The sequence below is a fragment of the Chenopodium album genome, chromosome 5, assembly GCF_948465745.1.
Source record: "Chenopodium album chromosome 5, dcCheAlbu1.1, whole genome shotgun sequence".
In the NCBI taxonomy this organism is placed as follows: Eukaryota; Viridiplantae; Streptophyta; class Magnoliopsida; order Caryophyllales; family Amaranthaceae; genus Chenopodium; species Chenopodium album.
In genome coordinates this window covers 77617399-77635130 of record NC_137838.1, presented here as the reverse complement: position 1 = coordinate 77635130, position 17732 = coordinate 77617399, and the positions used below count along the sequence as shown (strand labels likewise).

At 40.4% G+C, this 17732-nt stretch overlaps 2 protein-coding genes across 2 annotated transcripts; both read left to right on the top strand.

The window, feature by feature from the left end:
- The first annotated feature begins 827 nt into the window (after positions 1 to 827).
- On the top strand, positions 828 to 2254 carry LOC145633223 (spermidine hydroxycinnamoyl transferase-like). Its single transcript, XM_081685493.1, has one exon. It carries the CDS (start codon positions 887 to 889, stop codon positions 2252 to 2254), a length of 1368 nt encoding a protein of 455 aa, XP_081541619.1. The 5' UTR covers positions 828 to 886.
- Positions 2255 to 3178: 924 nt separating this feature from the next.
- On the top strand, positions 3179 to 17381 carry LOC145631166 (uncharacterized). The gene is made up of 4 exons (XM_081683258.1): positions 3179 to 3201; positions 3449 to 3657; positions 4715 to 4831; positions 16971 to 17381. Exons 1-4 carry the CDS (start codon positions 3189 to 3191, stop codon positions 17268 to 17270), a joined length of 639 nt encoding a protein of 212 aa, XP_081539384.1. The 5' UTR covers positions 3179 to 3188; the 3' UTR covers positions 17271 to 17381.
- The last annotated feature ends 351 nt before the right edge of the window (positions 17382 to 17732 follow it).

Here is a 17732-nt window from a genome sequence, read left to right as displayed (position 1 = left end):
TGAATTTTTTTTTGATGATTTTTTTTTTCTTTAAATAAATTAACACTGAGCTATTAATAATTTGAATCATTGTTAATGAATTTTTATAAAATAAAATTTTGGATCATTGTTAATGAATTTTTATTATTAAAATACAAATTAATTTTTTTACAAACGGCCCACATGTAATATTTTGCCAAGGGCCCGTAAAATGTTAGGACCAGCCTTAGCAATAGCTAAGTCAGTTGGTGTGTTTTGAGAATTTGAGGCACATGCTTATATCAATTTGAGATATTAGAAAATATTTCATGGTTTGAATAAGTGAATTTATTTTCTCATATTCTGTAATATATGGAATAATAAAATATTTATTTACATTTACTCATACATGTTACATTTATTAATGCTAATGATTTTTTTTCTTAAAAAAATGTTACCGCAATGATTTTAATGTCAATGTACTTTGATGGGCTGTCATGTTGTCATCTATGAGTATAATTAAACATTGCATGCATCCATAATAAATTAAACTAGCTAACATTTTATCGATTTAAATTAATGCAATATATGTAGTTATATGAGTAACTTATAATTAATTATAGTAAAACTAAATAAAATGTTAAATTTTTAGTTTAATTACTATGTACATTAGAAGCAATAAATGCAACTTAAGTCTTTAACGCTTCGTTAAATTATGCTCGTAATTAAGTAGCATATTATGCGTCTCAGATTAGTTGCTTGCTTGCTTGCTCATAGTTTTGATGTCTTAGCAAAACTAATAGGTTATTCAACCCAAAAAAAAAAAAAAAAAAAAAAAAAACCTTATTATAGGGATGCATGAATTTTTTTCTTGAGGAAAACAATCATGCTAAGAATTTATTTCTTCCTTTAAAGTATCACAGGTATAATGGAAGTTAGCATAAAATGTTCCTACATGGTAAAACCAATTGAGCTTACGTGTAATGGTGTGTTCCAATTATCTGAATGGGATCAAACTGGTGTAATCACCCATGTTCCTACTGTCTACTTCTACAAGCCTTCTAAGGAGTGGCTTACTTCCTCCAAGTCTATCATAGACACCCTCAAGGATTCATTGAGTCGAGTTTTGGTCCATTTTTATCCCTTAGCAGGTCGTGTTCGATGGGTAGGCCATGGAAGACTTGAGCTCCTATGTAATGCAATGGGAGTCGAGCTAATTGAAGCCGAGTCTTATGGTGAGCTAAGTGATTTTGGTGATTTTGCCTCTCAGACGAATTTATTTGATAAGCTCATTCCTTTTGTTGACTATAATAAACCTATTGATGAGTTACCTTTGGTGGTAGGGCAACTCACCAAGTTTAGATGTGGTGGTGTTTGTTTAGGGGTTAACATATCACATATACTAGCTGATGGACAAAGTGCACTTCATTTTATGTCTGAATGGGCTAGACTAGCTCGTGGTGAACCAATCGCGATGGCTCCCTACTTCAATCCGAACATCATTAGAGCACAATATCTCCCAAAAACTCTAACACCTCGCGATATGCACAAAGAGTTTGGTGCACCACCATTACTAATAGGGCAAGAAAACAATTTGGAGGAGCGTAAAAAAGCCACTACCGTGGCAATATTACCTCTATCAAAAGATCATGTTAAGAGCCTAAAGAAGGCCACTAACAAGCAAGACATTCGTCAAAACACAAATCCTTACACTCGCTATGAAGTGGTAGCGGCCCATGTATGGAGAAGTGCTAGCAAGGCACGCGAGCACCACCTTGAACAACCAACATGCTTAGGGTTCTCAGTCGATGTACGTAGCCGCTTGCAACCACCACTACCGTCGAAGTACCTCGGTAACGCTATATTAGACGTGGTGGCTTCATCTAGGTCAGGAGATATCATAAATTTACCCTTGTGTTATACTTGTGGTAGAATAAGGGAAGCAATTGAAAAAGTGGACGATAATTATATTTGGTCAAACATTGACTTTTGGAAAAATTTGACTGATTTATCCCCTTTTCAAGACTTGCATGCACGTAACAAAAATGAAGGCCCATTTTATGGTAACCCAAATCTTGGGGTCATTAGTTGGTTGACTCTTCCAATTTATGGGCTTGACTTTGGTTGGGGAAAAGAGATTTATATGGGCCCAGGTACCCATGATTCTGATGGTGATTGTCTTATGCTTCCTGGGCCTGTGAATGATGGGTCAGTCCAAATTGCTATTTGCTTACAAGTGGCCCATATGGATGCATTTAAGAAATATTTTTATGAGGACATACCATTTGATGCTTAATTTTTTATTTACATAGTAGCCCCTTTATGGTACAATTAATGCATATGATATTTGACCTCTGTCGCTATTTCGTTACCCCGTTGTGTTTTTGAGGTCAAACTTTAAATATTTTGACCTCAAAACCTTATTAATTCATAATAAAATACTCAGTAATATTGGTAAGTGAAATCTTGTTATATTCGTCATAATGTTTACTTTAAGAATATCAAATTTTTATATTTTATTTGTATAGAATTAGAGCCTGTTCACTTCAGCTTAATTTCAGTTCAGTTCAATTCAGTTCAGCTCCAATCAGTTCAGTTCAGTTCAGTTCAGTTCAACTCCTAATTTCCTTCTCTCATAAAATATTCATTTCAGCTCTATTTAGTTCAGTTCAGCTCCAATCAGTCCAGTTCAGTTCAGCTCCAATCAGTTGAGTACAACTTAGTTCAGTAAATATGAACAGGCCTTTAGAGATATTAATGTAGGAAAAAGATATAGGCCGCCCTTACGGCTACATATAAGAAGCTAAAAGTGAAAAAAATTGACAATAAATTAACATTTATTACATCGATTTACTCGTAAATTGTCGATAAATTTCCAACTTAATATTAAAAAAAGGAAGTATATTAAAAATTTTAATAGCATAACCCATTTATGTATTAAAGTGTATTTTAGAGATAGTAAAAAATCAAATAGGTAAAATATCAGGAAGACATCAAAAACAAGGTAAAATATCAGGAATAGAAGATGTACTACGTAGTAGTATCTTTTTAATTAATACGGAGTGCTACGTATTTAATTTAAATTGAATGTTACGTTGACTAATATGCTTGCCGTGAACTCCAGGTTCAGCTAGTTCTTCGAATGATCTTATTAATTCACGTATATATAAATAAGAATCAGTGAAGATGACTTAGCATAAAAAAAAGCTTGAAAGTTTGAGAGATCATCAATGGCATTTGAAGGTATGTTACACTACGATACTTTATACGTAGAAGTTTTTTTTTTTTATAGGCTTAGTTAATTAATTAAGCTCGTCAAAGGTTGAATTTAACGTAGTTTAGCCCGACTTAGCCAGGTGTATCCGCTATTACGCTACAATAAGTGTATAGCCAGGTGTATACAAAATTGCACCTATTGTAAATTGTAATGTCTATGTATAATTTAAATTGACTATTTTTTTGCTTTTGGTTTTAAAAAATAATTATTCAGGTGATAGTGATGGTTGCACCATTCATCTTAACAATAATGATGATGATAATAAACGGTCGATGAAGGTGGTTCATCAATTTTACATGGCCAAAATAAACCGGTATTTTCCAGATCCTGTTTTGCAACTCAACTTAAACGCTACCAAAAAGTCTATGACCCGGATCGAATGGAAGAGAAGAAGCTTGCTCAATAAAATACAACTATCAAAGGTGCGTAAATATTATAAATCACTTTCTGATACCAAGTTAATTTACTCAACTCGTTCCTATTTTTTTGCCCCATTATAACACGGTCTACAAGACACATTTTTTTTTATATAAACAAGGCACATTTTGAAATGTTTATAACTTTATTTTTATACGCGTAAAAATTATAAAAAATTGATATTAATAAAATACACAATGACATGATTCCAACAACATACTATATTATCTCTTATTAAGGTCCTGTTCTCTTACGTTGAAATTCAGTTCAGTTCAATTCAGTTCAGTTCAGCTCGGCTCAGTTCAGTTCAGCTCAGCTCAGCTCAGTTCAGTTCAGTTCAGTTCAGTTCAGCTCCTAATTTCCTTCTCTTATAAAATATTCATTTCAGTTCAGTTCAGCTCAGTTCAGTTTAGTTTAGTTTAGTTCAGTTCAGTCCAGTTTAGCTCAATTCAGTTAATTAGAACTGACCCTAAGTACGAGTAATACGGAGTAATAATTTATGGTCTGAGATTTTACCTAATTATTTGATAAACAAGGCACATTTTGAAATGTTTATAACTTTATTTTTATACGAGTAAAAAATATAAAAATTTGATATTAATAAAATACACAATGACATGATTCCAACAACATACTATATTATCTCTTATTAAGTACGAGTAATACGGAGTAATAATTTATGATCTGAGATTTTACCCAATTATTTGTAATGGGGCAAAAAATAGGGACAAATGGAGTAGATATTACGGTAAAGGATTTGATCAAATCATCCTTATCTGTTTTAGTTATTGTAAAGGATTTGATCAAATCATCATTGTCTTTTTTAGTTATTGTCATCCCTTAAGTAATTCATTAACCTTGATAGTCAAAGATATTCAATCCCAAATCTTAGCTAATGTATCTAGTCATAATTTGGTGATAAAGTTATGAGAAAAAGAAGATAGAAAGCTTAGAGAGTATTAGAAAACCTTAATTATATTGATGAGCACACAATAATATTTAATACAAGATCACACATTACACAAGTAATAAACTAATGAGTATTTAATTTATTTTATGCAGGATAAATTAGAATTCTTGAGATTAGATATTCGTACAAGAAATTACAAAGCCGAAAGTTTAGTTCAAAGTTTTGAAATCGGTCGAGAGTTTCTTCACAAGCATTGGCCTAAAAGCATTGTAAGCATTTCAATTTTTTTTGGGTTGATTTCAATTCTTAGACTTGTTTAGCTGTTCACACTACCTAAAACAAATATGGAGCACTCCATATCTCTTTTTACTCTTACAAACAAAAAGAAACAGAAAAAGAAAGAGTAGTACTCCGTAGAATAATGCATAAAATTATAAATTTCAATTCTTTAACTTGCTCACACTAATTTTATAAATCAATATCATGAATCAATTTTTTTTTTCTTGTTCGAATTAAAATGTGTTAATTGATTGCTAAATTCATTTTAATAATTTATTTTTTATAAGAAGATTTAATCCTTAAATACATTTTGCAACTATAAATTATTAACGTATAATTTCTGCATGTCGTTGACAATAATCTGCATACTGTGTTATAAGTTTAAACTAGCATTATACTTTGAATTTATTAGCTAATTACAATTGGCATGTATTTAAGTAGTTAAACGTGGAATTGGTACGTAAAAATCATATAACTTTCTTCATTGATTAGGCCAATAGCAATATTTATTAACATTTACAATTTTTCATCATCAATAACTTGATAAATTCTAAATAGATTTCAACCTACATCTGTTCCTGCTGGATTATGCTTCCGTCAGTGTCTGAGGGCCGGTAATGGTTTACCGTCCAATTGCTCACCTACACAGCCAATACAGATTAGCTAGCCCGGGGGTTATCCGGGAATAACCACTCCGATGCTAAAGTTAGTACCTTTGTGAGAAGAAAGTGAAAGAAGAGAGAGAAAGTGTTTTAGAGAGAGAGAGAGATTCTACCTTTGAAATAAGGATTTGTTTGGATATTTATAGGAACGCAACCAAGCAGGTGCCACCTATACAGATAGGTGGCACGCCGACCTTGGTACTAGCAGGTGCTTACACGGCACTAAGCAGCTGTCCACGTGTCAGTGGGACATGCCACGTTCCGAGAAGCAGCTCTCCACGTGGTAGAGCCTAATGCCGGTAAGGACATGAATTATTCCAGGATTAACTATTTCTGTAAACTGCACGACACTCTTTTACCGGCACATTATGATACTACCGGTATATCCCGTACAACTACCCCCCCAAGTGAGGACGTTAGTAAAACTGACGTGCTCACTTGCGATGGAACATGGTGGTGGTATGTACAATGCAGCATACAAGCATGCTTAGAAAACGAAAAGAAAATGTACGATTTGCCCCCCAAGTGAGAAAATGGACGGTAGTAATTTGCTCAATAAATCAACAAGAAAAAATTTACAATTATCCCCCAAGTGAGCAAATGGACGGTAGTAATTTGCTCAATAAATCAACAAGAAAAAATTTACAATTTGCCCCCAACTGAGCAAATGGACGGTAGTAATTTGCGCAATGAAGCATGGAAAAAATGCCGACATGGTTATTGTGAATTAAATATGAAACCGAAAATAGGAGGTAAAATGATTTGTTGTTTATTTTAAAATTTATCCCCCAGGATTTGGCGGGAAAATGTAATAAAGTAATGGGGCACGTGTCAGTCATCGAAGCAGGTTAATTTTGAAAAGGTGTTTTATCACAGGCGTTGGATTGCATGCAGTAAATGTCACATCAACCGCTTCATTTGGACAGTATAAATAGCTTATTTCGCACTTTGACCCTTCATTTCCTTTGCGAAAAAATTTCGAAAAATTTCTACTTCACTTCGCTCGTACTGCGCTTATATTTCTGCAATTCAAGGCTCAATTTGTCAAGGGTTTGTTCAGTTGTATTGTGACGGGTGTTTGTAAACGGAGGACACTTAATTTCCGAGTTACGCTTCAAGAGTTGAGTTCAAAAAAGAGGTAAAAAACCCTAACTTTCTTTTCGATTTCTCACTGGCTTGTGGTTAGGTAGATTTTGCATTTATTTCATTATTTGTGAATGTCTGGTTCTGGAATGCATACAAATATGAGTAAAGCCAATGAGGCTGAACTCTGTACACCCTTAACTTCTATAGAAGAAAGAGAAGCTTATTACCGTCATAAGTTTCTGGCTGACGCCGAGAAGGCTTTGCGTCCTACCAACCCCGATATTGCAGAGGACATAGAGATTGTCGATGTTGAGCCTATTAGCGTTCAATATCATTTACGGTCAAATTTGGATTTATTTAATCAATACGACACTAATATTGACAGGATGCCGAGAACAAAACATACAAGTTACCAACGTGAGGTTGGTGAAAGCAGTAGACCCTCTGTTGATGAAGAAATGGTTGACCATGAGCCTGAGGTTTTGGATATCCGAGAAGAGGATATCTGGTCAGTCGAAGATAGCCTAGAACGGCAGGAAAGCGGGGGTGAAAGCATCGGTAATGAAGACGATGCAGGTGGGTCAGAAGAGGGTGAGCAGGGAGAAGGTGAAGAGGAAGAAAATGACGAGACCGACGAAGAAATTGTTACAAATTTCAACCTTGCTGCTCAGATTGCAGAAGAGGAACGTCTCGACGATGAATATGACTCGGATCAAGATGATCCGAAGTATCTAGAACCTCAAGAAATTCCTAGCGGCTATGAAATAACTGAGGCAGTTGTGGATCCGGTATGGTTGCAGACCGCCACCGAAAAAGATTATTGCCAACATGGCAAACGCTTCTACCGTCTCCCGGACGGTTACGAACTGAGACTACCGAATAACGGTCAGACGGCTTTGGACTGTCCTGCCGGCCACATTGTTGTGTATGCAAAGCATTTAGAGTTTGGTTTACGGTTTCCACTCCATCATTATATCGAAAAAATATTCAGGGCTTGGAACGTTGCAATTGCACAGCTAACGCCTCCGACCATCCGAAATATTGTCTCTCTTGTCTGGGTTATGATTTTTATGGACTTTCCCCTTACCCTGAACTTATTTCGGAGGTTACATTGGATAAAAAGAGATAGTCAGTCGCCCGGATGGTGGTCCCTTTTTACCACTCCCGGTAAATGTACGGTGTGGCCGAAATTGACCAGTTGTAAGAACTGGAAGAATGAGTTTTACTTTATGAGTGTGCCTGACGATTTTACTGTCCGTAGGACGTTTCATCACCCACACAGCATGTTTGAGACCATACGGTCGAGAAAGTTAGGACCGATGGAGAAAAAGGCTTTTAAATGGTTTAATTGTACATATGTTAGGGCTGGTAAGAAGAATAAAGCCGTTCCGGGGGTGTGGTTGCCCCATTGTAATTATATACTAGGCAACGCCCCTCTTTCTCATGTCGGTCTCTGCCATACCGATGCTTTTGGTATGGATGAATTTAAGTATTATATAAATTTGCTTATATTTGCCTTCACCGTATTATAAGTGTGTTGTCTGCTTATTCTCGTACCGGCCTGTGTGTATTTACTTACACTTTTTTTTTATATATTTTTTTTATTTATTTTTTTTATTATTATTTTTTTTTTAATTAATTTTTTATTTTTATTTTTATTTTTATTTTTATTTTTTTACGCCCAAGCTTACCTTTACCATATCGGTTATTGACGTTTATTATCGGTTTGCCTTTCACCACGTCTTGACAAGCTTGACTTTAGCCGATTAGGGTTGCATTCTGACGGGAGAGTGAAGCACCAGTGCCCGGATCAGCCAAAGAAGTCATACGACACCCTGCCCTCTTTCGCTACCAGAGCCTCCACAAAAAAAAAAAAAAAAGAAAAAGGCGACAGGATATGGCCCCTACCGAGCGCACTACCAAGCCCCGTACCCTAGCTGTAAAAAGGGGTGGCGGGAATGCGTCTAAGAGGACTTCCGAGCCCTCCGACCGAGAGCCACAGAAGCAACAGAAAAGACACGATGGCGACACGGCCCCTCTCCATCCGGAGGTGCAGGAATCTTGGCCGGATGGAGTCGTCAACCTAGAGGACAAGACCGAACCCCAACCGGCAAAGAAGCTGACGGTCACCCTAAGAGATCCAAAAAGTCTTGGGGTCAACACCGAGGTCAGAACCGGCCAGATGGCCAGCATCGAAAAACCTCCAAGCAGGGAGACGACAATCATCTCGGGGCGCACTGGCGGCCTAAAGCAGAATGCTTTCGTCCCGGCTGGCGTCACTGATTTTATCGAGATTCCTCACGTCAGAATCCCGACAGAAGTCATTGACGGGCTCGCTGTGCCCTCTGGTGCTGCCGGTGACCCATGGCACCCCCGGATCAACGTCAATCGCGGAGAGTCTGTTCTCTGTGACGACCCTGCGACCGGCGGAAGCATGGGGTGGAGGGTACTCAAGGACCTGGCGACGCCAGCCGACAGGCCTGTCAACCGGGCTGCTGCTCCCTGCGGTCAGCTAATGAACAACATGCTCCGGGTAATATAGCATTCTTACCTGCTAGATATGTATCATATCTGTGTAACATATTTGTGTTCTCTATATTGCTGTTTATATTTATTAACGGCAATGTCTGTTATCGTCTACTAGACCGTCAACTCTGCTGTCGAGGTGGTACACATGTACCAACATTATCAGCGCGTCGCCGATAATGCTGAGACCAAGCTGAAGAAGGCTGACGACGCTTGTAAGCTCGTCGTCAAAGAGCGCGACAAGGTTAAATCCGACGTAAAGACTTTGCAAAAGCAAGTGTCCGAGCTAAACAGGAAGCTAACGGATCAGGAGCTGCTACAAAAGAAGGTAGCCAGCCTTGAGCAGAGCCTGAAGGACGAGAGGGATGCTAAGGCAAAGCTGGCCAGCCAAGTTGAGGAGATGGAGCGCGACAAGCCGGGAATCAGGCGCCGAGCCGTTAATCGGTTCCTACAGACCGACCTCTATGTCAACTTGCTGGTTGACCGGTACACTGCCGGCTGGGTCTCTGCGCATCGCTGTGTGTGCAAAGCGGAGGGGTGGGATTCAACGAAATGGCAGGCTGTCGAGAAGGCCTTTAACGAGGAAAGGAACCACTTTCCTACCAGCTATGAGAATGAGTACTTTGACGAGCTCCCCCCGCATGCTGTGATAACCAACTTAGACCCACGCGAGTTGCCGGAAGCGGAGTTTGATGACGCCCTTATCAGTAGCCCTATTGCCACTCATGCTGGTAAAGATGGGTCTGCCGGTCCCTCCAGTAAAGAAGCTGAAAAAGAGCCTGTTAACGCGGGTGAATCAACCAAGGAGGCCGACAAGAATTAATCAGGAGGGCAGTCATCTCTGGGCTGTAATATTCATGCTTGTCTGTATCTGTTTTATGCTTCAAACAATTATATCCGTCTGTATTATGTCACATTTTTTCTTTCAATTGTTTTGAACATTTTATTTGCGTATGTATGTACTCGTTACAATTTATTTCTCCCATCTTTACCGTAATCTTATTTAATGATTGCCCTCTTTGAATCGCGTTTTAGTTACTCCTTGATTTTTAACACGAATTTACGTTTTTGGCTTTCAAAATTACACTTCTTGGTATTTTACTTGCGATTTAAAATTTTTGGAGGACCCAAAAACACACTCAACCTTGTTATCGGTATTTTCAAAATACATCTTACCAATAATACTTTTTTATCGGTATTTCTAAGATATATCTTACCAATAATACTTTATTATCGGTATTTCTAAGATATACCCTACCAATAATACTCCCCGAGTTTTTCGGCAGAATTTATTCGTAAATAAATTCTGGGAAAACTCTGGAATGCCTGTGCTGAATATCGGATATAAAACATATTGAGATAAAGTATCCAACCTTTGTCAGGCTGAGCAAAGGCAGTGGATCAGACCGCACTTTCAACTCCCCTTGAGGTCCATTATCATTATTATTATATTTTTTTTTATATATATTCCCTCACTTGAACGACCGAGTCAGCTAGCTAGGCTGTGATCAGATCGTATCGAAAGTAGGTAATACGATTATAGGTATCGAAATAGATTACAATACTAGCAAGTGCCGTTAACATACGTGTGACAACATGTCATCAAATAGATACAGAAAATAGAACATATTTACGTTTTACATGAAATATTTTTTTAACACACTAGCGTTCCAAACATTCTTCAGGGGAACACCTTCAAGGGTCATTATCCGATAAGATCCTTGCCTAAGTGTTTCATATATTTGGTAAGGCCCCTCCCAAGTCGCGGTGAATTTACCCTCTGCGTTCCCTTTACCAGTCGCGGCTGTTCTACGCAGAACTAAATCACCATCTTCCATGGGCCGATAATTGACGCGCCGATTATAAGCATGTCTCATTCGGTTTTTGTATGCTGCAGACTTTATGGCAGCTGTCAACCTTACTTCCGGTAGGAAATCCAATTGCTGTCGAAGCAGCAAATCATTTTGACTTTCGCAGAAGTGTTGTACCCGAAAAGAAGGTAATCCCACTTCCGCCGGAACCACAGCCTCTGAGCCGAAAGCAAGGTTAAAAGGAGATTCCCCCGTTGTTTCCCTTGTTGTCGTACGATTTGCCCATAAAATTTCAGGTATCAGATCTGCCCACAAGCCTTTAGCGTCTTCTACCTTTTTCTTAATTGCCCCTAGTATCTGCTTGTTAGCGGCCTCAGCTTGGCCGTTTGACTGCGGGTGACATACCGCTGCGTACGCAAACTTGACTTTGTAGATGCTTAAAAAGTCTTTTACCGGGCTGCAATCAAATTGTGAACCGTGATCAAACACCATTGCTGTCGGCAATCCGAAACGCGTAAAGATGCTTTTCCAGATAAACTTCTTTACCTCACTCGCTGTAATCTTTGCTACCGGCTCTGCTTCTATCCATTTGGTGAAGTAGTCTATCCCCACAATCAAGAACTTACGGCCACCTGTTGCTGACGTAAACGGCCCAATGATGTCCATCCCCCACTGAGCAAATGGGATTGGGTTAAGAATGGGTGTTAAATCATTTGGAGGTTGGTTAATCACCGGGCCGTACTTCTGGCATTTGTCACATTTTTTAGCATATTCCATGGTATCCGCATTCATTGTCGGCCAATAGTAGCCCCGTTTCATTGCTTCTAAGGACATTGACCGACCCCCCGCATGATTACCGCAATCACCCTCGTGTATTTCTTCTATCAGCCTTGCCGACTCATAAGCCGTTATACACCTTCGTAGCGGTAACGAAAACCCCCGCTTATACAACAAGTCTCGGAACATGATAAACCAGACACTGTCTTTCTGGACCTTTCTTGCCTCCGCCTTGTCGGCAGGAAGAACATTATGTACCTTGTAAGCCAAAATATCATCATACCATTCTCGTCCCGCAGTCGTGCAACACACGTCCTTAGGAGGTTGTTCGTCAATACTTCTTTCTTTCAAAACCTCCACCATAACTGTCCTTTCCAAGTCATTGAAGCTTGAACTTGCGAGTTTAGCCAAGGCGTCTTCCTGTGTGTTCATTGCCCGAGGAACCAACTTGATTTCGAAGTATTCTAGACCAGAAGTAACACTCTTGAGTTTTGCCAAATATGCCGTCATACTTGGCTCTCGAGTTTCGTAAGTGCCGTTAAACTGATTTGCCACTAATTGAAAGTCAGTTGTCATCTCAATGCACTTTGCTTCCGCAGATATGCACAGTTGTATCCCTGCTAACGCTGCTTCGTATTCTGCCTCATTGTTCGAAGCTTTGAACTTGAACTTAACGGCATACTCGAACACATCTCCCTGGGGAGAGATCATAATTACCCCAGCCCCTGAGCCGGTTGAAGCAGATGAACCGTCAACTGATACCTTCCATGTGCCGGCATCATCCTCCTCTTCATAATATGACGTTTCGACAATGAAATCAGACAAAGCCTGGGCTTTGATTGATACCCTTAGCTTATATGTAATAACATATTCAGATAATTCAATCTCCCATTTAAGCAAACGGCCAGACGTTTCCATCTTTTGCAAAGATTTCTCTAACGGCTGGTTCGTTAAGATATCAATTGCATGCGCATCAAAGTAAGGACGCAATTTTCGTGCAGCCACAACTACTGCATACGCGATCTTCTCTATTATCGGATACCTTCTCTCGGTAGCATTTAAAACGTGGCTCACGAAGTAAATTGGCAGTTGGATCTTTTGCCTCTCTACTAGGAGCACTGCTGCTACCGTCTTTGCTGAGGCCGAGATATAAAGCTGCAACGTTTCTCCTTGTTCCGGCCTTGCGATGGTGGGTAAGGACCTCGAATGATTTTTCACAGCCTGGAACGCCTTAGATTGGTCCTTCCCCCATTCAAACAGCTTGTTTTGCCGCAAAATTACAAAGAATGGTAGGGCTTTATCAGCTGACTTGCTGATGAATCTTGTTAACGCAACCATTCGACCGGTGAGCTTTTGTACATCCTTTATACACTTTGGTTCTGGCAAGCTAAGAATCGCCTCAATCTTATCAGGGTTAGCGTCTATACCCCTTTCGCTCACCATGAAACCAAGAAACTTTCCTGATCGGACGCCGAACACACATTTCTCCGGGTTTAACTTCATCCGGTAGCGTCGAAGGGTTTCAAAAGTTTCTCTCAAATCAGCGACGTGATCCGTAGCCAAACGGCTTTTCACAATTGAATCGTCCACGTACACCTCTACATTCCTTCCTTTCTGGTTCGCAAATACCTTGTCGACCAGTTTCTGATATGTGGCCCCAGCATTTCTCAATCCAAATGGCATAGCCCTGTAACAAAAAACTCCGGAATCGGTAATGAATGCCGCCTTGGTTCGATCCGGCTCGTATAAGCTGACCTGGTGATACCTAGAGAAAGCGTCCATGAAGCTCAGTAGCGCGTGACCGGAAGTTGAATCTACCAATCTATCTATCCTCGGCAAAGGATAGTAATCTTTCGGGCAGGCTCTGTTCAAGTCCGTAAAGTCCACGCACATTCTCCACTTCCCTGACGGCTTCTTTACCATGACCACATTCGCTAACCATTCGGGATATGTGCAGGGTTCGATAAAACCGGCCGCTAGCAATTTGTTCACCTTTGATTGAATAGCCTCCATTTTCTCTGTTGAAAAGTTCCTTTTTTTCTGTCGAACTGGTCTTGCTCTCCTGTCGACGTTGAGCTTGTGCACTATGACGTCGGGATGTATCCCGGGCATCTCGTCCGCCGAGAAAGCGAATACGTCAGCACTTTCTCGCAACAAATCCACCAAATGGCAGCGCGTGTCAACATCCATATCAGATCCCACACGCACTACCCTACCGGGCACTCCGGGCTGCAACTCGATCTCGACAGTCTCGCCTCCCGGGGAAGGACGTGGAGCAGTTACTGGCCTAGTATCAAAATTTTCCATAGCCAAGTCATGCGTGGAAGGAATTCGTTCTCGCTTGGCTGGTGTCCGTTCACCAGCTGGCTGTCGGCCCGGTTGCTTCAATGCCGATACATAACACTCCCTTGCCATAGTCTGACTACCCCGTACGCGCTCTGTTGTTCCCGCGTTGGATACATATACCATGGTTAAGTGGTACGTTGACACCACAGCTTGCATGTCATGAATTAAAGGCCTGCCGACAATGGCGTTGTAAGCGGATGGCACGTCAATCACCAAAAACTCTGCCATGACATCTCTTACTGTCGGACCCTCTCCCATTCGAACCTGAAGAACAATGCTACCTTCAGGTCGTACCGTCGATCCGTTGAAGCCTATCACAGGATAGGACACTGACGTCAAGTATTTTCGGCCAATCCTCATGGCATCAAAAGCCCTAGCAAACAGGATATTTGCGGAACTTCCGCCGTCAACGAGTGTCCGTTTGATATCTGCTCCATTTACCGTCAGTATCAGCACCAACGGATCATCATGGGGGTAAACTATTCCCTTAGCATCCTCCTCCGAAAAAGATATCGAAAGCATGGAAGAAGGCCGAGGTCGTTCCTCTATGCTCAAAGCGTTCACTAGGTGCCGGTATTCCGACAAGCTCTTCTTGGCCCCGCTTACGGAACCTCCGTATACCGGCCCTCCCGTGATAACGTCGATTGTTATTTTACGTCCTGTCGGATTACCTCCCTGTCTGGATGGTTCCGCGTGATTCTGCCTGTAAGTATCATCTTGCATTGACTGTTCCCCCTGCTTTCGGTACTCGGTTTGCCTAGGCTGTGAATTTTGCTGTCGGTTGGGACCTGCCTGAGTACGATATTGGGATAATCGTCCCTTCCTTATAAGGTCCTCAATGTTCTCTTTTAGTTGATCACATTCTTCGGTGTAATGACCAACATCTCTGTGAAACATGCAATATTTCTTCACGTCCCGACCCTTCGTTATCATCGGTGCCGGTCGACTCCAATCTTCTCTATTCTGGTTTATTGAATATATTGCCGCTCTCGGGGTGTTTAACTGCGTATAACTACTGTAACAACCCAATCCCCTTGTCGGCCTTCCGGATCGCTGCTGGCCTTGCGGCAGCGCCCTGCTTACCCCATCCATTTGGGAATTCGAGCTATTATCACCTTGCCTTCTGGAGGGCTCTGCCGACGATATCTGATGGCTCGTTTTTAGCAGCTCCTCACTTTTTATGTATTCGTGAGCTTTGGCAAATGCTACCCCTAAGTTTGGGAAACACTTCCGCGACATATATTTTTTGAAGTCGTTGTCACCTAGCCCATTCATCAATGCCATCACGGCAATCTCTTGCTGCAATTTTGGTATAGTGTTAGCCTCATTATTGAAGCGTCTAATGAAATCTCTGAGCGACTCATCCTTTCGTTGTTGAATAGCCATGAGCTCGCCAGATGTCCTTTGTCTCGCACTATTACTTATGTACTGACCTGTGAACAACTCCACTAGGGTCTCAAAGCAGTCAATTGATCCCGGCTCTAAGTTGGAGAACCAATCCGAGGCTGCGCCGGTAAGAGTCGTAGGGAAAACTTTACACCACAAAGCATCGGTGTCTGTATACAGCAGCATATGACTCTCAAACGCGGCCACATACCGCTTTGGATCCCCCTTACCGTCATACGTACAGGATGGCATCTTTATTTTCTCCATTTGCTGGTCGAGCACCTCTTGTGTGAACGGAGATATTCTGGGCCTGATGATTGCCCTGACTGCCCGCCTTTCCGGGCCACTAGAGATCTCATGCCGATAAGAACCTGAATCTCCCACCTGGGTGCCTTGCGTGAGTTGGCGCTCGGTTGGTGTGGTCTCTTGGCCACGGCTTCTTGACGATTGTTGTTGTCCCGCCTGGTTGAACTGATTCTCCAAATTGACTATCAGCGGCTTTGTCGGTACCTTATCCCGTAGTCCCCCTGCCGTTAAATCGGCTTCCTTTCTTTTCTTAGACATAACCCGCATGACCTTGGCCGTTATCTCCAGTTCCTCCGGGGTGAACCCCTCCAAGGGATCTGGGGTCACTGCTCTGCTACGGTCAGGTGTTATGGGCCTATTCATTGTGTTACCGTGAAGGAGATAAGTTTCATCTTCGACCATAATTTCTGGTACTATGGTTTTATTCGCGTTAGCATTAAGGACATTGTTATCGTACTACCGGTTATCAACTTCTGGAACCGGTACTGAAGTTCCCTTACTTCCTTCCATGACTGTGAGAGGTCCTGTTGGACGATAGAAGTTATTACTATCCCCTCCTTCTAGCGCCAATTGTTCCTGCTGGATTATGCTTCCGTCAGTGTCTGAGGGCTGGTAATGGTTTACCGTCCAATTGCTCACCTACACAGCCAATACAGATTAGCTAGCCCGGGGGTTATCCGGGAATAACCACTCTGATGCTAAAGTTAGTACCTTTGTGAGAAGAAAGTGAAAGAAGAGAGAGAAAGTGTTTTAGAGAGAGAGAGAGAGATTCTACCTTTGAAATAAGGATTTGTTTGGGTATTTATAGGAACGCAACCAAGCAGGTGCCACCTATACAGATAGGTGGCACGCCAACCTTGGTACTAGCAGGTGCTTACACGGCACTAAGCAGCTGTCCACATGTCAGTGGGACATGCCACGTTCCGAGAAGCAGCTCTCCACGTGGTAGAGCCTAATGCCGGTAAGGACATGAATTATTCCAGGATTAACTATTTCTGTAAACTGCACGACACTCTTTTACCGGCACATTATGATACTACCGGTATATCCCGTACAACATCCATATTTTAAAACTATGTTAGCTATTTACAAACAATTCTACAAATATTTCTACTTATATTTCAAAAAATATATATATAAATTATTCTACTTGCCACTTTCTTGCATGATAATTGCCATAAGAATTGTTGTACATGGTTATTTGGCTTATTGAGTACTTATATATACAGAATGAAAACCTAGAGGTAAAAGAATCGAACCCAAAGATAGAGTTGGTCGAAATAAAAGGGAAAATTCCGGGTTTGATTGAGCAATTAGGTCATGGGAAGACGAAATGGGCGAAAGAGAAACAAATCTTGAAAGAGCTTGAGCATCTCCAAAGGAGGGAGGTGTTACTTGAGGGCAAAATTAAAGAAGCAGAATCTAAAATTCCGTTTTCAATACATAGACATCTTCACAATCGGTACTATGATTCTATGAATAAGTATGATATGAAACAACACCTCCATGTAAGTTTTTCTTATAATTAACCAATGTATTCACTTTATTAAGGTTATGTTTAGATCACCTTATTTTTATTTATTTGATGTGATCTCATTTTTTTTTTTTTTAATCTGATGTGATTGAATTGTCTAATTTGACTAAATTACTTTGACTTATATGGAAGCTGAACTGTAAGAAAAAATATATCAAATGGAGTTTTAATTGATTTTTCGTACTATATATTCACGTATAAATTACCATTTTCATTGGGAAATTAAAGATATATAGCTATAAAAAAAAAAAGCACAATAAAGCCCAAGTAATATGGTACAATGGTACATAGCCTAAGTTTTTGTATTAAGTTTGCGATCTTGGATTAAGCTATAAACAAATGGCATGATGATACATTAAATTTGTGACGAAGTTTTCTCATTGTCTCAACATAGAGATGTTTGAAGGAAATTAAAGATCTTGAAGAACTAGAGAAGGTTGCAAAAACGCAGCGCATA